Source organism: Lampris incognitus, chromosome 4, assembly GCF_029633865.1.
Source record: "Lampris incognitus isolate fLamInc1 chromosome 4, fLamInc1.hap2, whole genome shotgun sequence".
Taxonomy (NCBI): Eukaryota; Metazoa; Chordata; class Actinopteri; order Lampriformes; family Lampridae; genus Lampris; species Lampris incognitus.
The window spans coordinates 1,013,292-1,035,558 of record NC_079214.1 but is presented as its reverse complement, the minus strand read 5'-3'; the positions used below and the strand labels follow the sequence as shown (position 1 = coordinate 1,035,558).

The following is a 22,267-nucleotide window of genomic DNA, read 5'->3' as shown; positions in this document are numbered from 1 at the left end:
AAGTCGGATTTTGATGCAAGTATGTCTTGAAAACAAGTGTAGCAGACTGTGCTCATATGCGTGACTACCGCACCATACGCACCTGAGCTGGTGAGCACGCTGAGTGGGCTACTTGATGTTGTCATGGCACTGGAGCCAGTGGGTGTTGCCTGTGTGGCACTAGCTGCTGCTGCCAGTGCAGCCAGGTTCTGCATGGCGTTCAGACCTGAGAAACAAACAGCATTACAGCAGCGGAAAACATCTGAGCAAACAGACCTACTCAACAAACATGACAGGAAACAACTGGTGCACAGGATACAGCTGAACCCACTTTAGTTGAACTCTGAAAAATGGAATACACTGACAACAAGGGTTTAAAGTCCTGACAAAACTTGCATATTTCTAAACCAATCTGACCTCGGATAAGTGGAAGTTGGATTAGCTGAGAACCCTATTAGCTAGATGACGTCTGTCATTATAAAGCTGTGTTTCAATACAGTTTAACTCAATTTAATCATTCTAGGTTCACCATCTGAGGGACTGTATCTGCAACTTGTTCACAGCAGACCTTCATCTGAAGTGAGAGATTTATTTGTAAACCAGTCAAAGTACGAGCATATTTAAAAATGTCTGGAGAATGGACTGATGTAGAAATGAGAGAGCCGCTTTCAGTCTGTGCAGAAGATGAAGCCAATAGGCAGCTGTGCTGAAGACTTACATATGAAAAATCAAGAATGCCAAAATAATGAATAAATAAAGTTAATGTTACAGCTATAGATGCCGTGGTTTGCAGTATGAAAGGCATTGTCCAGGTTCATGGAACGAGACAGAAATCAGTGTCATGTTATGTGTGAACAAATGTTGCCCGTACATCACAGACAAGCTGTAGGTGTGAACAGAGAAGACAGACAACAGGCGGTGCTGGTAAAATCACTCTGACACTGGGCCTCATTCATCACTTTGTACGTAAAAATGTCTTACACACCCATGGCATCATTCAACCCTGAAGTCTGTCACAGAGACTAGTGTAGAACCTGGGTAATCCATGCATGTGGACGCCAGCCGGCTAACACCGGTGTCTGGGTAACCCCTGCATGTGGACGCCAGCTGGCTAACACCGGTGTCTGGGTAACCCCTGCATGTGGACACCAGCTGGCTAACACCGGTGTCTGGGTAACCCCTGCATGTAGACACCAGCTGGCTAACACCGGTGTCTGGGTAACCCCTGCATGTGGACGCCAGCTGGCTAACACCGGTGTCTGGGTAACCCCTGCATGTGGATGCCAGCTGGCTAACACCGGTGTCTGGGTAACCCCTGCATGCAGACACCAGCCGGCTAACACCGGTGTCTGGGTAACCCCTGCATGTAGACGCCAGCTGGCTAACACCGGTGTCCGGGTAACCCCTGCATGTGGACGCCAGCCGGCTAACACCGGTGTCTGGGTAACCCCTGCATGTAGACACCAGCTGGCTAACACCGGTGTCTGGGTAACCCCTGCATGTGGACACCAGCTGGCTAACACCGGTGTCTGGGTAACCCCTGCATGTAGACACCAGCTGGCTAACACCGGTGTCTGGGTAACCCCTGCATGTGGACGCCAGCTGGCTAACACCGGTGTCTGGGTAACCCCTGCATGTGGATGCCAGCTGGCTAACACCGGTGTCTGGGTAACCCCTGCATGCAGACACCAGCCGGCTAACACCGGTGTCTGGGTAACCCCTGCATGTAGACGCCAGCTGGCTAACACCGGTGTCCGGGTAACCCCTGCATGTGGACGCCAGCTGGCTAAAACCGGTGTCTGGGTAACCCCTGGCTGTAGACGCCAGCCGGCTAACACTGGTGTCTGGGTAACCCCTGCATGCAGACACCAGCTGGCTAACACCGGTGTCTGGGTAACCCCTGCATGCAGACACCAGCTGGCTAACACCGGTGTCTGGGTAACCCCTGGCTGTAGACACCAGCTGGCTAACACCGGTGTCTGGGGAACCCCTGCATGTGAACGCCAGCTGGCTAACACTGGTGTCTGGGTAACCCCTGCATGCGGACGCCAGCCGGCTAACACCGGTGTCTGGGGAACCCCTGCATGTGAACGCCAGCTGGCTAACACTGGTGTCTGGGTAACCCCTGGCTGTAGACGCCAGCCGGCTAACACTGGTGTCTGGGTAACCCCTGCATGTAGACACCAGCTGGCTAACACCGGTGTCTGGGTAACCCCTGCATGCAGACACCAGCCGGCTAACACCGGTGTCTGGGTAACCCCTGCATGTGGACACCAGCCGGCTAACACCGGTGTCTGGGTAACCCCTGCATGTAGACGCCAGCTGGCTAACACCGGTGTCCGGGTAACCCCTGCATGTGGACGCCAGCTGGCTAACACCGGTGTCTGGGTAACCCCTGGCTGTAGACGCCAGCTGGCTAACACCGGTGTCCGGGTAACCCCTGCATGTGGACGCCAGCTGGCTAACACCAGTGTCTGGGTAACCCCTGGCTGTAGACGCCAGCCGGCTAACACTGGTGTCTGGGTAACCCCTGCATGTAGACACCAGCTGGCTAACACCGGTGTCTGGGTAACCCCTGCATGCAGACACCAGCCGGCTAACACCGGTGTCTGGGTAACCCCTGCATGTAGACGCCAGCTGGCTAACACCGGTGTCTGGGTAACCCCTGCATGTGGACACCAGCTGGCTAACACCGGTGTCTGGGTAACCCCTCCATGTAGACGCCAGCTGGCTAACACCGGTGTCCGGGTAACCCCTGCATGTGGACGCCAGCTGGCTAACACCGGTGTCTGGGTAACCCCTGGCTGTAGACGCCAGCCGGCTAACACTGGTGTCTGGGTAACCCCTGCATGTGGATGCCAGCCGGCTAACACTGGTGTCTGGGTAACCCCTGCATGTGGATGCCAGCTGGCCAACACCGGTGTCTGGGTAACCCCTGCATGTGGACGCCAGCTGGCTAACACCGGTGTCTGGGTAACCCCTGGCTGTAGACGCCAGCCGGCTAACACTGGTGTCTGGGTAACCCCTGCATGTAGACACCAGCTGGCTAACACCGGTGTCTGGGTAACCCCTGCATGCAGACACCAGCCGGCTAACACCGGTGTCTGGGTAACCCCTGCATGTGGACGCCAGCTGGCTAACACCGGTGTCTGGGTAACCCCTGCATGTAGACACCAGCTGGCTAACACCGGTGTCTGGGTAACCCCTGCATGCAGACACCAGCCGGCTAACACCGTGTCTGGGTAACCCCTGCATGTAGACACCAGCTGGCTAACACCGGTGTCTGCGTAACCCCTGCATGTGGACGCCAGCCGGCTAACACCGGTGTCTGGGTAACCCCTGGCTGTAGACGCCAGCCGGCTAACACCGGTGTCTGGGTAACCCCTGGCTGTAGACACCAGCCGGCTAACACCGGTGTCTGGGTAACCCCTGGCTGTAGACACCAGCCGGCTAACACCGGTGTCTGGGTAACCCCTGCATGTGGACGCCAGCTGGCTAACACCGGTGTCCGGGTAACCCCTGGCTGTAGACACCAGCTGGCTAACACCGCTGTCTGGGTAACCCCTGGCTGTAAACGCCAGCTGGCTAACACCGGTGTCTGGGTAACCCCTGCATGTAGACACCAGCTGGCTAACACCGGTGTCTGGGTAACCCCTGCATGTGGACGCCAGCCGGCTAACACCGGTGTCTGGGTAACCCCTGGCTGTAGACGCCAGCCGGCTAACACCGGTGTCTGGGTAACCCCTGCATGTGGACGCCAGCTGGCTAACACCGGTGTCCGGGTAACCCCTGCATGTGGACGCCAGCTGGCTAACACCGGTGTCTGGGTAACCCCTGGCTGTAGACGCCAGCCGGCTAACACTGGTGTCTGGGTAACCCCTGGCTGTAGACGCCAGCCGGCTAACACCGGTGTCTGGGTAACCCCTGCATGTAGACGCCAGCTGGCTAACACCAGTGTCTGGGTATCCCCTGCATGTGGACGCCAGCCGGCTAACACCAGTGTCTGGGTAACCCCTGCATGTAGACGCCTGGCTAACACCAGTGTCTGGGTAACCCCTGCATGTGGACGCCAGCTGGCTAACACCGGTGTCCGGGTAACCCCTGCATGTGGACGCCAGCCGGCTAACACTGGTGTCTGGGTAACCCCTGCATTTAGACACCAGCTGGCTAACACCGGTGTCTGGGTAACCCCTGCATGTAGACACCAGCTGGCTAACACCGTGTCTGGGTAACCCCTGCATGTGGACACCAGCTGGCTAACACCGGTGTCTGGGTAACCCCTGCATGTGGACGCCAGCTGGCTAACACCGGTGTCTGGGTAACCCCTGCATGTGGACGCCAGCTGGCTAACACCGGTGTCTGGGTAACCCCTGCATGTGGACACCAGCTGGCTAACACCGGTGTCTGGGTAACCCCTGCATGTGGACACCAGCTGGCTAACACCGGTGTCTGGGTAACCCCTGGCTGTAGACGCCAGCCGGCTAACACTGGTGTCTGGGTAACCCCTGGTTGTAGATGCCAGCCGGCTAACACCGGTGTCTGGGTAACCCCTGCATGTAGACGCCAGCTGGCTAACACCGGTGTCTGGGTAACCCCTGGCTGTAGACGCCAGCCGGCTAACACCGGTGTCTGGGTAACCCCTGCATGTGGACGCCAGCCGGCTAACACCAGTGTCTGGGTAACCCCTGCATGTGGACGCCAGCCGGCTAACACCAGTGTCTGGGTAACCCCTGCATGTAGACGCCTGGCTAACACCAGTGTCTGGGTAACCCCTGCATGTGGACGCCAGCCGGCTAACACTGGTGTCTGGGTAACCCCTGCATTTAGACACCAGCTGGCTAACACTGGTGCCTTTACAAGCTTGGGTGACGGCTCGTTGCAAGAGGTAGACAATAGATGTCAGGGGGAAGGAACTACAAATACCCATCAGGCTCTGCTTCTGACTGTCAGACAGTCTTGAGAGCCAAAATAAATTCCATGGTTATGTCAGAACAAATTTGTACGTATGAATGATTGATGAATAAGGCCCAATGTTATCGAGGTGGTGAAGTGTGGGCGGATAGTAGGTGGGTTAATGAGGAGAAATGGTATGCTTAGATGAGGCTGTCATCTAAGACCACTCCTCCTCTCACTAGTTCCACATACAGAGCTGATGACATATATGCATTCTTACCTACAGACGCTGAGGCCCAGTGAGTGGGTGATGGGATAAGAAGGGCTGTATTAGGTTACTCCAAGGATTTTCTTTTTGCAAACTTTCTAACTAGTCCCCGCGATAAAAAAAAAGAAGAAAATCAACAAAAGCCCCCCCCCCAAAAAAAAAACAGCAAAAAAAACAAACAACCCACGCCCAGTAGATTAAAAGAACACAAGTAGCCTACATATAAACAGAGAAAACAGGGTGGGCGAAGATTATTGGCCACTGACACACAACATCACAAATATATTTTGTTCCAGAGGCCCCAGCATATTAAATTAATGACGTTCAATCTTATTTTTAAAATTCATAGCAAAAAAAAAAAACAAACAAAAAAACAACCCACCCACACTTGCAAGGTTTTTGCAACTATACATGTGTGGTTGGTGTACGATGAGTACCAAACAACCTCTCGGTTAACTCAAGGTCCATGTATGCAGTAATCAAACACCCGCACCTTTCAACACCTGCACCCTTCACCACCTGCTGTTAACGTGAGCCCCTGTCAAGCTGACTTGAGTCTTCCCTCCCCGGGCGGACCAACTGAAGCGGGTTCAACTGTATGTGTGTGGATGTACTAGTGGGACAGTGAGTACAGCGCACCCTCACCTGAGATGGGGTGTAGATTATTGAGTGCATTCCCCGTAGAGGCAGACTGCTGCAGCAGCTGTAGATAAAGCTGAACATGGACACCACATACAGAGAGAAGCACCATCAGTACGCTTGTCATCAGGAGAGACCGGGGTAATGACAGAGAAGTGAAGATGAGAGAAGAAATGGGAGGGAAATGTGGAGACATTTGAATGACCGAACAACATATCATAGTCGGAGACAGTAAGTTGTTAAAGAGTGAAGCTCAACAAGGGAAGAGAGGTAGCAGTCATGAAGAAGTGTTTCACAAGGCTACAACCAAATCTAAAACAGGAAGAGACACTGGTGAGAGCACAGTGGTAGCCATCAGCGACGGTAGTCAAGATCAGCCCTAACAACGGCTAATTTTAACCAACTTAATGAATATTTTAGCTTCAGCAAGCCAACACAAAACACTAGTCATAGTCGACAACTGCCGGAACACTTTTCTCCTTACATGTTGTTATTTCCATGGGTTTATAGTCACACTAGACGATAAGGACCAAACGTCATATCTTGATATTTTCAGGCTGCAAGGTGGTACATGATATATATGTTGGTATTTTCATGTTGCAAGGTGGTACATGGTATATATGTTGGTATTTTCATGCTGCAAGGTGGTACATGGTATATATGTTGGTATTTTAAGGCTGCAAGTCGGTACATGATATACACTGCTCAAAAAAATAAAGGGAACACATAAGCAATGCAATGTAGCTCCAAGTCAATCACACTTTTGAGATATCAACCTGTCCAGTTAGGAAGCAACACTGATTTGTGAATCAATTTCACCTGTTGGTAAATTGTCTAATTTCCACCTGGTGGAAATTAGACAATTTGCAAGACAACCCCTATAACAGGAATGGATTTGCAGGTAGTGGCCACAGACCATTTGCCTGTCCTCATCTTTTCTGGCCGATCTTTGGTTAGTTTTTCATTGTGCTAGTGCCCTCACCACTAGAGGTGGCATGAGGCGGTATCTGCAACCTACAGAAGTTGCTCAGGTAGTGCAGCTCATCCAGGATGGCACATCAATGCGTGCTGTGGCAAGAAGATTTGATGCGTCTCCCAGCACAGTGTCCAGAGCATGGAGGAGGTACCAGGAGACAGGCCAGTACACCAGGAGACGTGGAGGGGGCCGCAGGAGGACAACAACCCCGCAGCAGGACCGCTATCTGGTCCTTTGTGCAAGGAGGAACAGGAGGAGCACTGCCGGAGCCCTACAAAACCACCTTCAACAGGCCACTAATGTGCAGGTTTCTGCTCAAACAGTGAGAAACAGAATGCATGAGGATGGTATGAGGGCCCGACGTCCACAATTGGGGCCTGTGCTCACAGCCCAACACCGTGCAGCCCGATTGACCTTTGCCAGAGAACATCTTGGTTGGCAGATTCGCCATTGGCGCCCTGTGCTCTTCACAGATGAGAGCAGGTTCACACTGAACACATGTGACAGACATGAGAGAGTCTGGAGATGCTGTGGAGAACGTTCTGCTGCCTGCAACATCCTCCAGCATGACCGGTTTGGCGGTGGGTCAGTGATGGTCTGGGGAGGCATATCCTTGGAGGGCTGCACAGACCTCTACGTGCTAGCCAGAGGTACCATGACTGCCATTAGGTACCGGGATGAGATCCTCAGACCCATTGTCAGACCATATGCTGGTGCAGTGGGCCCTGGGTTCCTGCTCATGCATGACAATGCTCGTCCTCATGTGGCCAGTGTGTGTCAGCAGTTCCTGTATGTCGAGGGCATTGATGCTATGGACTGGCCTGCACGTTCCCAGGACCTGAATCCAATCGAGCACCTCTGGGACATCATGTTTCGTACCATCCGCCAACGCGATGTCGCACCACAGACTGTCCAGGAGTTGACCGATGCCCTGATCCAGGTCTGGGAGGAGATCCCTCAGGAGACCATCCATCGTCTCATCAGGAGCATGCCCAGACGTTGTAGGGAGTGCATACAGGCACGTGGAGGTCACACACACTACTGAGCCTCATTTTGAATCGTCTTGAAGAATTTCCACAGAAGTTGGATCAGCCTATGTTCTCATTTTCCACTTTGATTTTGAGTATGATTCTGAATCCAGACCTTAATGGGCTAATGATTTTGATTTCCATTGATCATTCTTAGGTTATTTTGCTCTAAACACATTCCTCTGTCTAATAAATAAAGATTTTCAGCTGAAATATTTCATTCATCGAGGTCTATATTGTGTTTTTAGGTGTTCCCTTTATTTTTTTGAGCAGTGTATATGGTGGTATTTTCAGGCTGCAAGGCGGTACATTATATATATGTCGGTATTTTCATGCTGCAAGGTGGTACATGATATATATGTTGGTATTTTCAGGCTGCAAGGTGGTACATGATATATACAGTGCATCCGTAAAGTATTCACACCCCTTCACTTTCCCCACATTTTGTTATGATACAGCCTTATTCCAAAATGGATTACATTCCTTTTTTTCTCATCAATCTACACACAATACCCCATAATTACAAAGTGAAAAAGGTTTTTTAGAAATTTTTGCAAATTTATTAAAAATAAAAAACTGAAATATTGCATGTACATAAGTATTCACACCCTTTACTCAGTACTTGGTTGAGGCACCCTTGGCAGCAATTACAGCCGCAAGTCTTCTTGGGTATGAAGCTACAAGCTTGGCACACCTATATTTGGGGTATTTCTCCCATTCTTCTCTGCAGATCCTCTCGAGCTCTGTAAGATTAGATGGGGAGCGTCGCTGCACAGCTATTTTCAGGTCTTTCCAGAGATGTTCAATGGGGTTCAAGTCTGGGCTCTGGCTGGGCCACTCAAGGACATTCACAGACTTGTCCCGAAGCCACTCCTTTGTTGTCTTGGCTGTGTGTTTAGGGTCATTGTCGTGTTGAAAGGTAAACCTTCGCCCCAGTCTGAGGTCCTGAGTGCTCTGGAGCAGGTTTTCATCAAGGATCTCTCTGTACTTTACTCCATTCATCTTTCCCTCGATCCTGACTAGTCTCCCGGTTCCTGCCGCTGAAAAACATCCCCACAGCATGATGCTGCCACCACCATGCTTCACTGTAGGGATGGTATTAGCAAGGTGATGAGAGGTGCCTGGTTTCCTTCAGACGTGACGTTTGGCATTCAGGCCAAGGAGTTCAATCTTGGTTTCATCAGACCAGAGAATCTTGTTTCTCGTGGTCTGAGAGTCCTTGAGGTGCTTTCTGGCAAACTCCAAGCAGGCTGTCATGTGCCTTTTACTGAGCAAAGGCTTCCGTCTGGCCACTCTACCATAAAGGCCTGATTGGTGGAGTGCTGCAGAGATGGTTGTCCTTCTGGAAGGTTCTCCCATCTCCACAGAGGAACGCTGGAGCTCTGTCAGAGTGACCATGGGGTTCTTGGTCACCTCCCTGACCAAGGCCCTTCTCCCCCGATTGCTCAGTTTGGCTGGGCGGCCAGCTCTAGGAAGAGTCCTGGTGGATCCAAACTTCTTCCATTTACGAATGATGGAGACCACTGTGCTCTTCGGGACCTTCAAAGCTGTAGAATTTTTTGTACCCTTCCCCAGATCTGTGCCTCGATACAATCCTGTCTCGAAGGTCCACAGACGATTCCTTTGACTTCATGGCTTGGTTTCTGCTCTGACATGCACTGTCAACAGTGGGACCTTATATAAACAGGTGTGTGCCTTTCCAAATCATGTCCAATCAATTGAATTTACTACAGGTGGACTCCAATCAAGATGTAGAAACATCTCAAGGATGATCAGTGGAAACAGGATGAACCTGAGCTTAATTGTGAGTGTCATAGCAAAGGGTGCAAATAGTTATGTACATGCAATATTTAAGATTTTTATTTTTAATAAATTTGCAAAAATTTCTACCAAACCTTTTCCACTTTGTCATTATGGGGTATTGTGTGTAGATTGATGAGAAAAAAAAAGGAATTTAATCCATTTTGGAATAAGGCTGTAACATAACAACATGTGGGGAAAGTGAAGGGGTGTGAATACTTTCCGGATGCACTGTATGTTGGTATTTTAAGGCTGCAATGTGATACATGATATATATGTTGGTATTTTCAGGCTGCATGGCGGTACATGATATATATGTTGGTATTTTCAGGCTGCATGGCGGTACATGATATATATGTTGGTATTTTCGGATTGCAAGGCGGTACATGATAGTTATTTTGGTATTTTCAGGCTGCATGGCAGTACATGATATGAATGTTCGTTTTTTGGGATGCAAGGTGATACATGATATATATGTTGGTATCTTCAGGCTGCATGGTGGTACATGATATATATATGTTGGTATTTTTGGGCTGCGAGGCGGTATGTGATATGTATGTTGGTATTTTCGGGCTGCAATGTGATACGGCTGCATAGCGGTACATGATATCTATGTTGGTATTTTCGGGCTGCAATGTGATACATGATATCTATGTTGGTATTTTCGGGCTGCAATGTGATACGGCTGCATGGCGGTACATGATATCTATGTTGGTATTTTCAGGCTGCATGGCGATACATGATATATATGTTGGTATTTTCGGATTGCAAGGCGGTACATGATATATATGTTGGTATTTTCAGGCTGCAACGTGATACATGATATATATGTTGGTATTTTCAGGCTCTATGGTTGTTCATGATATATATCTCAGTATTTTCGACAGTTCCTGCATGTAGCCCTGTACATCTCTTACAGGTTCTGTGGAAGGAGAACTAGCAAGTCATCAGCCCCAGGCTTTAGGGATGCCCTGTGGCAGGTTACAATGTTAAAAGCCTTTGGGAAGGGGAACTGGCGGCTGGTACACAAGACACTTCTTTGCCAGGTGGCTCAGTGCTGGAGAGACCATGTCATGTTTCCTCCACCATTTGAGAGGATCTGTATCGCTCTCTACACTAACTGACTGCAAGCATATTGAAAGTTCATTTTCAGTTGCCTCCTCTTGTGTCAGTGGGGTGCTGGTGGCTGTATGTTTGAAGATTACGCCCGTGACTTCTTCTTCGTTCTTGGTGACACTGCTGCTTCTTGGTCTGCAGGCTTGGGCACAGTGGGCACAGCTGCCCTGATCAGGCAGCAGAGACTCCACCTCCAACACAGCTTTGTGTTTCAACGTATCATTCTTTTCACTTGGGATGTATCTGGCCCTGAACCGTGCATCCACAAGTGAGGCCATGTCCAACAGGTCACTTGTGGCTGATCGGCATACTTGGCATTGAGGTAATCCACAGTGCACGTCTTGATCGATTTGCACAGCTCACTATCGCCCTCTTCATGTGCCAGAAGACTTGTGTTGAAAAGGAGTAGCACAGGTCTGACATGTGACAGGTTGACAAACTCCTCACCCGACAGAGCATCAGTGAAGTCCTGAAAGGGTTTCAGAGCCTTCTGGACTGCCTCCAGGACTTCTATGTCCTGCCATGTAGGGACAAGATGCCTGGACTTTTTGTCAGCGGACAGGACTTCTGTGAGCACTCCCTCCTTCTCCAGGACCCTCTCGATCATTTGCTGCCTGGATCCCCAGCATGTGGCTGACTGGTGAGCCGGCAGACCCAGCTGAATCTGGACTCCAGCCTGCTCTCTTCTTTTCCTCCAGCTGGGGGAGAAGCTGCTGTCAATCCTCTTACACAGAGAAATGGCATGGGTGATGCGGTTGTCATCCATGCCATGTCCTATCATACAAAACTGAAAAATGTCTTTAAGATCTTTTTCATTTTATTTTTGGCTGGACTGCAACAGCGGGCAGCAACATTAACCCGAGTTTTAATGTTGATGTTCTGATAACCCGATACAGTGCTTACCACCATAGGAGCACAGCTGTCAGGACTAAGCACACGCACGCACACACACACCCTTCATATCTTAATTAACAGTGAATTTTACTATCTATCTATCTATCTATCTATCTATCTATCTATCTATCTATCTATCTATCTATCTATATATATCTATATATATATATCATCTTCAGCCGCTTTTCCGGGGTCGGGTCGCGGTGGCAGGAAGTTAAGTAGGGCACTCTAGATGTCCCTCTCCTCAGCAACGTCCTCCTGGGGGATCCCAACGTGTTCCCAGGCCAGATTGAACATGTAGTTCCTCCAGCGAATTCTGGGTCTACCCTGGGGTCTCCTCCCAGTTGGCCGTGCCCAGTAAACCTCCAAAGGAAGGCGTCCAGGAGGCATCCTAATCAGATGCCCGAACCATCTCAACTGGCTCCTTTTGATGCGAAGGAGCAGCGGCTCAACTCCAAGCTCCCTCCGGATGTCTGAGATCCTCACCCTATCTCTAAGGCTGAGCGTATACACCCTACGGAGGAAATTCATTTCAGCCGCCTGTATCCACGATCTCACCCTTTCGGTCACTATCCAAAGCTCATGACCATAGGTGAGGATTGGAACAAAGACTGACTGGTAAATAGAGAGCTTTGCCTTCCGGCTCAGCTCCTTCTTTGCCACAATGGTCCGGTACAACGTCTGCATTACTGCTGATGCTGCACCAATCTATCTGTCAATCTCTCGCTCCATCCTACCCTCACTCATGACAACACCCCGAGATACTTGAACTCCTTCACTTGGGGAAGAAACTCATTCACAACCCGGAGGGAGCGATTCACCATTTTCCAGTAGAGAACCATGGCCTCAAACGTGGCGGTGCTGACTCTCATCCCGGCCATTTCACACTCAGCTGCAAACTGCCCCAGTGCGCACCGGAGGTCGCATCCTGATGAAGCCAACAAAACCACATCATCTGCGAAGAGCAGAGATGCAATTCGATCCTGTCCATGAATATCACAAACAGAATCGGAGACAAAGGACAACCTTGGCAGAGTCCAGCACCCACTGAAAATGTGTTTGACTTTCTGCCAAGAATGCGGACACAGCTCTCACTTTGGTTATACAAGGACCGGATGGCTTGTAGCAACTGCCCCGGTACCCCATTCTCCCGCAGTACCCCCCAAAGAGTGCCCCGGGGTCCACAGTCGTAAGCCTTCTCCAAGTCCACAAAACACATGTAGACTGGTTGATCAAACTCCCATGCCCCCCTCAGCACTTCCGCAAGGGTAAAGAGTTGGTTCGTTGTTCCACAGCCAGGACGGAATCAGCATTGTTCCTCCTGGATCTGCGGTTCGACAATCGCTCGGAGCCTCCTTTCAAGCACCATAGAATAGACTTTCCCAGGGAGGCTGAGCAATGTGATGCCCCGATAATTGGAGCACACCCTCCGGTCCCCCTTTTTGAATATGGGAACCACCACCCCAGTCTGCCACTCCACAGGTACTGTCCCTGACCTCCACGCGACACTGAAGAGGCATGTCAACCAAGACAGCCCAACAATGTCCAGAGCCTTCAGCATCTCAGGGTGAATCTCATCCACACCCGGCGCCTTGCCACTGAAGAGCTTTTTAACTACCTCAGAGACCTCTGCCAGGGATATGGGTGGGGCTTCCCCTGAGTCTTCAGACTCTACCTCCTCCACTGAGGACGTGTTAGTCGGGTTCAGGAGCTCCTCAAAGTGTTCTTTCCACCACTCAACAACATCCCCAGTCTGGGTCAACATTTCCCCTCCCCGGCTGAACACAGCCTGAGTCAAGCCCTGCTTCCCCTTCCTGAGTCACCGAATGGTTTGCCAGAACTTTCTTGAGGCCAACCAAAAGTCCTCCTCCATAGCCTCGCTGAACTCCTCCCACACCCGAGTTTTTGCTTTCGCAACCGCCAAAGCGGCAGCCCTTCTGGCCTCCTGGTACCTGTCTGCTGCTTCAGGAGACCCCTGGGCCAACCAAGTTCGAAAGGCCTCTTTTTTCAGACTGAGGGCTACCCTCACCACCAGTGTCCACAAGCGGGTTCTTGGGTTGCCACCTCGACAGGCACCGATCCCCTTTCGACCACAGCTCCTGCCTGCCGAATCTACAATAGAGGCTTTGAACATGGCCCACTCAGACACCATGTCCCCAGCCTCCCTCGGGATACATGAGAACCAGAGGTGGGAGTTGAAGACCTCACAGACAGGGGCCTCTGCCAGACATTCCCAGTTCACCCTCACTACACCTTTGGGCCATCACAGGGCCTGGTGGCCTGTGATGACACCTGCAGGTGTCCCCACCCTTATAAACAATACAGTGGCATAACGACCCAAACCAACGAGCAGTTTCATATGCAAATTGCTGTGACCATTAACTAGAGTTTCAGTGGCCATGTGTACTATTCAAAGAGGGTTGGGGAATGGTTGGAATCACAGCATTGTAAGATGGTGACAGATGTACTCTTAGCCCCCCCCCCCCCGATTCACGGATGGTCGTTCCCTCTTCACATAGATGGCCTCTTTTGACTACCTCTTTTGATCCCCTTTTGACCACAGCTCCTGCCTGCCGCATCTACAACAGAGGCTTTGCACATGGCCCACTCAGACTCCATGTCCCCAGCCTCCCTCGGGATACACGAGAACCGGAGGTGGGAGTTGAAGACCTCACGGACAGGGGCCTCTGCCAGACATTCCCAGTTCACCCTCACTACACGTTTGGGTTTGCGAGGTCTGTCCGGCAGCCTTCCCCGCCATCTGATCCAACTCACCACCAGGTGGTGATCAGTTGACAGCTCTGCTCCTCTCTTCACCTGGGTGTCCAAAACATACGGCCGCAGATCTGATGATACAACCACAAAGTCTATCATCGATCTTCGGCCTAAGGTGTTCTGGTACCAAGTACACTTATGAACTACCTTATGTTCGAACATAGTGTTTGTTATTGCCCATCCATAACTCGCACAGAAGTCCAATAACAAGGCACCGCTCAGGTTCAGGTCAGGGAGGCCGTTCCTCCCAATCATGCCCCTCCAGGTTTCTCCATCCTTGCCTACGTTAGCGTTGAAGTCTCCCAGAAGAACTATAGAGTCCCAAGGCGGAACCCAATCCAAGACACCACCCAGAGACTCCAAGAAGGCCGGATACTCCAAACTGCTATTCGGTGCATTAGCACACACAACAGTCAGAGCCTTTCCCCCAGCGACTCGCAGTCGTATAGAGGCGACCCTCTCATTCCCCGGGGAGAACTCCAACACAGCGGTGCTCAACCGGGGACTTGTGAGTATCCCCACACCCGCCTGGCGCCTGTCACCTTGGCCAACTCCAGAAAGGTAATGAGTCCAGCCCCTCTCCAGGTGTTTGGCACCAGAGCCCATACTATGTGTGGAGGTGAGCCCAACTATATCTAGTTGGTACCGCTCCACCTCCCGCACCAGCTCAGGCTCCTTCCCTGCCAGAGAGGGGACATTCCACGTCGTGAGGACCAATCTGCGATGCCGGAAGTTGGCACGCCCCGATCCCCGCCTTTGCCTGCCTGCATTGCACCCTACCCCAATGCTTATCCCCGCGTGTGGTGGGTCCATGGGGTGGGGGTTCCATGTTGTTTTTTCGGGCTGGGCCCAACCGGGCCCTATGGGCCAAGGCCTGGCAACCAGATGCTCGCCGGCAAACTCCCCTCCAAGGTCTGGCTCCAGGAGGGGGCCCCGGTTTCCCTTTTCTGGGCAAGGTGCTGTAACTCTGCTGGTATATACTCATTGGGTTTTTGGGGAATCGTTCTTAGTCTGGCCCCTCCCCTGGGACCAATTTTCCTTGGGAGACTCTACCAGGGGCTATTGTCCCCTACGACACAGCTCCCAAGATCACCGGGACTATCTCTCTCTCTCTCTCTCTCTCTCTCTCTCTCTCTCTCTCTCTCTCTCTCTATATATATATATATATATATATATATATATATATATATACACACTAAAACTACTACTACTACTTTCGGCTGCTCCCGTTAGGGGTCACCACAGCGGATCATCCGTTTCCATTTCTTCCTGTCTTCTGCATCTTCCTCTGTCACACCAGCCACCTGCATGTCCTCCCTCACCACATCCATAAACCTCCTCTTTGGCCTTCCTCTTCTCCTCTTCCCTGGCAGCTCCATATTCAGCATCCTTCTCCCAATATACCCAGCATCTCTCCTCTACACATTCAATTCAATTCAATTTTATTGTCATTAAAAACAATGTGCAGGCACATGTTGAAAATGAAATGAGGGCTGTGGCTTCACCAAACAGTGCAAGACAGACACAGACAAACACAGCAAACACAATATAAGATGTCCAAGCCATCTCAATCTTGTCTCTCTTGCTTTGTCTCCAAACCGTCCAACCTGAGCTGTCTCTCTAATATACTCGTTCCTAATCCTGTCCTTCATCACTCCCAATGAAAGTCTTATCGTCTTCAATACTGCCACCTCCAGCTCCACCTCCGCCTCCTGTCTTTTCGTCAGTGCCACTGTCTCCAAACCATATTAGCTGGTCTCACAACCATCTTGTAAACCTTCCCTTTAACGCTTGCTGGTACCCTTCTGTCACAAATCACTCCTGACACTCTTCTCCACGCACTCCACCCTGCCTGCTCTCTCTTCTTCACCTCTCTACTGCACTCTCCGTTACTTTGAACAGTTGACCCCAAGTATTTAAACTCATGTGCTTTCATCACCTCCACTCCTTGCATCCTCACCCCCTCGTTCACTGTCCTCCCTCTCGTTCACGCATAGGTATTCCATCTTGCACCTACTCACTTTCATTCCTCTTCTCTCCAGTGCATACCTCCACCTCTCCAGGCTCTCCTCCACCTGCACCCTACTGTCACACAGATCACAATGTCATCCGCAAACATCATAGTCCACGGAGACTCCTGCCTGATCTCGTCTGTCAACCTGTCCATCACCATTGCAAACAAGAAAGGGCTCAGAGCCAATCCTTGATGTAATCCCACCTCCATCTTGAACCCATCTGTCATTCCAACCACCCACCTCACCATTGTCACACCTCCCTCATACATATCCTGCACCACTCCTACATACTTCTCTGCAACTCCCAACTTCCTAATACAATACCACACCTCCTCTCTCGGCACCCTGTTGTATGCTTTCTTTAAATCCACAAAGACACAATGAAGTCCAAGTGTGATGCAGAACATGAATTTTCAACAACGTGTTGCACGTCATGGTTTTGTGTACTTTAAGCAAGTTGTTAAGCAGCTCAGTGAAGTTTGGTGCTCTGCAGTTGCCAAGAAAATTCTCAGCAACATCCTTAAATGCCTTCCATGCTATTTTCTCTGCCCCACTAGCAGATCTTCTACCTCCCGGTCACTGATGACCTGTCTGATTTGTGGACCAAAAAAAATGCCTTCGTTAATCTTGGCATCAGTTATTCTCGGAAACATCTGTCTCAGACAGTGAAATCCATCACCTTCTTTGTTCATTGCTTTAACAAAATATTTCATCAATCCAAGTTTTATATGAAGAGGAGGCAGAAATATCTTTGTTGGGTCGACAAGTGGTTTATGCGCCACACTTTTGCCCTGGAATGAAATGCTTACGGAGCGGCCAGTTCTTTTTCATCGCATCAACATGCATCCAAACAGCATCTGTAACTGTGAGCAGCTTTTATAGCCTGTCTGCCAGCATCTAACTTCGACCGTTTTGTAGATATAACCTGTTTTTGTGATTTCCTGTCACATTTTAAGTCTGCTAGTACACTGTCCACAAAGAAAGCTGTTTTGGTCAGTCCAAGCATGCCCAGGCATGCCGAAGACAACATCTGCAGAGCACCTACACCGAGTGCTGCCCAGGCATGCTTGGACTAAGATAACATCTGCAGAGCACCTACACCGAGTACTGCCCAGGCATGCTTGGACTAAGACAACATCTGCAGAGCACCTACACTGAGTACTGCCCAGGCATGCTTGGACTAAGACAACATCTGCAGAGCACCTACACCGAGTACTGCCCAGGCATGCTTGGACGAAGACAACATCTGCAGAGCACCTACACCAAATGCTGCCCAGGCATGCTTGGACTAAGACAACATCTGCAGAGCACCTACACCAAGTGCTGTCCAGGCATGCTTGGACTAAGACAACATCTGCAGAGCACCTACACCAAATGCTGCCCAGGCATGCTTGGACTAAGACAACATCTGCAGAGCACCTACACCGAGTGCCGCGCAGGCATGCTTTGGACTAAGACAACATCTGCAGAGCACCTACACCGAGTACTGCCCAGGCATGCTTGGACTAAAACAACATCTGCAGAGCACCTACACCAAATGCTGCCCAGGCATGCTTGGATGAAGCAAAACAGCTTGCTTTTATGGGCAATATATTCGTAGACTTGAAATCTGACGGGAAATCACAAAAAAAGGTTATATCTCCAAAACAGTATGTGATAGGAACATTTTAAGGTGATTTTCGTGATCAGCAGCTGAAACCCCATAAAATACACCCAAAAGTGTCCAGGGAGCAAAAACTTGGTTGTCCAGGACGAATAGCTATTAGTCCTGGACAATGTGAAGAGTGTGTGTCTACTCACTGCCAGGTACTGTGGGCCCAGGCTGTTCAGTCCTGTGAGGTTGCCCCACATAGAGGCAGCATTGAGTTGCTGCATCTGCTGCTGCAGCTGCTGGGCCATGCGCTTCTGCTCCTTATCCTTCTGAGTGTCAGCAAACTTCACCACAATCGGTGATGAACAGCCCTTTGGGAGCAGGAAGCCAAGAATCATTAGCACAGTATTCATACAATCTCTCAACTTCATTTCAGCTTTGTACAGTTATTTCAACATGCAGATTTGCAACCAGGTTGCATTAAAAGTTGCCAAGTTGCCAAGCACACAACTGGGTGGTTAAGAGCTGCTGGCAGCCGCAACAATGAAAAACTACATTTCTGCAACTCCTGGTTTCCACAAAACGATGGCCTGTCCTCAGACAGAGAACCTGTCTAACACACAGAGAACCTGTCTAACACACAGACAACATGTCTAACACACAGAGAACCTGTCTAACACACAGAGAACTTGTCTCAACACACAGAGAACCTGTCTACCTGTCTAAACACACAGAGAACCTGACTCAACACACAGAGAACCTGTCTACCTGACTCAACACACAGAGAACCTGTCTACCTGTCTAAACACACAGAGAACCTGTCTAAAAACACAGAGAACTTGTTTACCTGTCTAAACACATAGACAACCTGTCTCGACACACAGAGAACCTGTCTACCTGTCTCAACAAACAGAGAAAGTGTCTCAACACACAGAGAACCTGTCTACCTGTCCCAACACACAGAGAACCTTTCTACCTGTCTAACACACAGAGAACCTGTCTACCTGTCTAAACACACAGAGAACCTGTCTACCTGTCTAAACACATAGAAAACCTGTCTACCTGTCTCAACACACAAAGAACCTGTCTCAACACACAGAGAACCTGTCTACCTGTCTAAACACACAGAGAACTTGTCTACCTGTCTCAACACACAGAGAACCTGCCTACCTGTCTCAACACACAGAGAACCTGTGAACCTGTCTCAACACACACAGAAACTGTCTCAACACACAGAGAACCTGTCTACCTGTCTCAACACACAGAGAACCTGTCTCAACACAAAGAGAACCTGTCTACCTGTCTCAACACAGAGAACCCGTCTCAACACACAGAGAACCTGTCTACCTGTCTCAACACACATAGAACCGTTCTAAACACACAGAGAAACGGTCTACCTGTCTAAACACACAGAGAAACTGTCTCAACACACAGAGAACCTGTCTACCTGTCTCAACACAGAGAGAACCTGTCTACCTGTCTAAACACACAGAGAACCTCTCTAAACACACAGAGAACCTGTCTACCTGTCTAAACAAACAGAGAAACTGTCTCAACATACAGAGAACCTGTCTACCTGTCTCAACCCACAGAGAACCTGTCTACCTGTCTCAACACACACAGAAACTGTCTCAACACACAGAGAACCTGTCTACTTGTCTCAACACACAGAAAATCTGTCTACCTGTCTCAACACACAGAGAACCTGTCTAAACACACAGAACCTGTCTGCCTGTCTAAACACACAGAGAACCTGTCTAAACACACAGAAAACCTGTCTATCTGTCTCAACACACAGAGAACCTGTCTACCTGTCTAAACACACAGAGAAACTGTCTCAACACACGGAGAACCTGTCTACCTGTCTCAACACACAGAGAAAGTGTCTCAACACACAGAGCACCTGTCTACCTGTCTCAACACACAGACAAACTGTGTCAACACACAGAGAACCTGCCTACCTGTCTAAACACACAGAGAACCTGTCTCAACACAAAGAGAACCTGTCTACCTGTCTCAACACACAGAGAACCCGTCTCAACACACAGAGAACCTGTCTACCTGTCTAAACACACAGAGAACCTGTCTCAACACAAAGAGAACCTGTCTACCTGTCTCAACACACAGAGAACCCGTCTCAACACAGAGAACCTGTCTACCTGTCTCTACACACATAGAACCCGTCTAAACACACAGAGAAACGGTGTACCTGTCTAAACACACAGAGAAACTGTCTACCTGTCTAAACACATAGAGAACCTGCCTACCTGTCTAAACACACAGAGAACCTGTCTACCTGTCTCACCAAACAGAGAACCTGTCTACCTGTTTAAACAGAGAGCCTGTCTACCTGTCTCAACACAAAGAGAACCTGTCTACCTGTCTCAACACACAGAGAAACCGTCTCAAAACACAGAGAACCTGTCTACCTGTCTAAACACACAGAGAACCTGTCTAAACACACAGAGAAACGGTCTACCTGTCTAAACAAACAGAGAACCTGTCTACCTGTCTAAACACACAGAGAACCTGTCTCAACACAAAGAGAACCTGTCTACCTGTCTCAACACATAGAGAACCCGTCTCAACACACAGAGAACCTGTCTACCTGTCTCTACACACATAGAACCTGTCTAAACAAACAGAGAACCTTTCTACTTGTCTCAACACACAGAGAAAATGTCTCAACACACAGAGAACCTGTCTACCTGTCTCAACACACAGAGAACCTGTCTACCTGTCTAAACACACAGAGAACCTGTCTAAACAAACAGAGAACCTGTCTACCTGTCTAAACACACAGAGAACCTGTCTCAACACAAAGAGAACCTGTCTACCTGTCTCAACACATAGAGAACCCGTCTCAACACACAGAGAACCTGTCTACCTGTCTCAACACACATAGAAACTGTCTAAACAAACAGAGAACCTGTCTACTTGTCTCAACACACAGAGAAAGTGTCTCAACACACAGAGAACCTGTCTACCTGTCTCAACACACAGAGAACCTGTCTACCTGTCTAAACACACAGAGAAACTGTCTAAACACACAGAAAACCTGTCTACCTGTCTCAACACACACAGAAACTGTCTCAACACACAGAGAACCTGTCTACCTGTCTTAACACACAGAGAACCTGTCTACCCGTCTAAACACACAGAGAACCTGTCTCAACACAAAGAAAACCTGTCTACCTGTCTAAACACACAGAGAACCTGTCTCAAAACACAGAGAATCTGTCTACCTGTCTCAACACACAGAGAACCTGTCTACCTGTCTAAACACACAGAGAACCTGTCTAAACACACATAGAACCCGTATACCTGTCTAAACACAGAGAAACTGTCTACCTGTCTAAACACACAGAGAACGTGTCTCAACACACAGAGAACCTGTCTACCTGTCTAAACACACAGAGAACCTGTCTACCTTTCTAAACACACAGAGAAACTGTCTCAACACACGGAGAACCTGTCTACCTGTGTCAACACACAGAGAAAGTGTCTCAACACACAGAGAACCTGTCTACCTGTCTCAACACACAGATAACCTGTCTACCTGTCTCAACACACAGAGAACCTGTCTCAACACACAGAGAATCTGTCTACCTGTCTCAACACACAGAGAACCTGTCTACCTGTCTAAACACACAGAGAACCTGTCTAAACACACATAGAACCCGTATACCTGTCTAAACACAGAGAAACTGTCTACCTGTCTAAACACACAGAGAAACTATCTACCTGTCTAAACACACAGAGAACGTGTCTCAACACACAGAGAACCTGTTTACCTGTCTAAACACACAGAGAAACTGTCTCAACACACGGAGAACCTGTCTACCTGTCTAAACACACAGAGAACCTGTCTCAACACACAGAGAACCTGTCTACCTGTCTAAACACACAGAGAAACTGTCTACCTGTCTAAACACACAGAGAACGTGTCTCAACACACAGAGAACCTGTTTACCTGTCTAAACACACAGAGAAACTGTCTCAACACACGGAGAACCTGTCTACCTGTGTCAACACACAGAGAAATTGTCTCAACACACAGAGAACCTGTCTACCTGTCTCAACACACAGATAACCTGTCTACCTGTCTCAACACACAGAAAATCTGTCTACCTGTCTCAACACACAGAGAACCTGTCTAAACACACAGAGAACCTGTCTACCTGTCTCAACACAAAGAGAACCTGTCTACCTGTCTCAACACAGAGAACCCGTCTCAACACACAGAGAACCTGTCTACCTGTCTCAACACACATAGAACCGTTCTAAACACAC

At 49.5% G+C, this 22,267-nt stretch overlaps 1 protein-coding gene across 5 annotated transcripts in view; it reads right to left on the bottom strand.

Annotated features, from left to right (window-relative positions):
• Positions 1-22,267, bottom strand: part of celf1 (cugbp, Elav-like family member 1) — a 315,470-nt gene that overhangs the window by 31,837 nt on the left and 261,366 nt on the right. For all 5 annotated transcript variants that reach the window (XM_056279257.1, XM_056279261.1, XM_056279260.1 and 2 more), the window contains 3 exons: positions 18,184-18,345; positions 5,786-5,855; positions 83-205 (listed from right to left, as the gene is read on the bottom strand). In XM_056279257.1, coding sequence (XP_056135232.1) covers positions 83-205; positions 5,786-5,855; positions 18,184-18,345 — 355 coding nt within the window. The remainder of the gene's footprint in view (positions 1-82; positions 206-5,785; positions 5,856-18,183; positions 18,346-22,267) is intronic.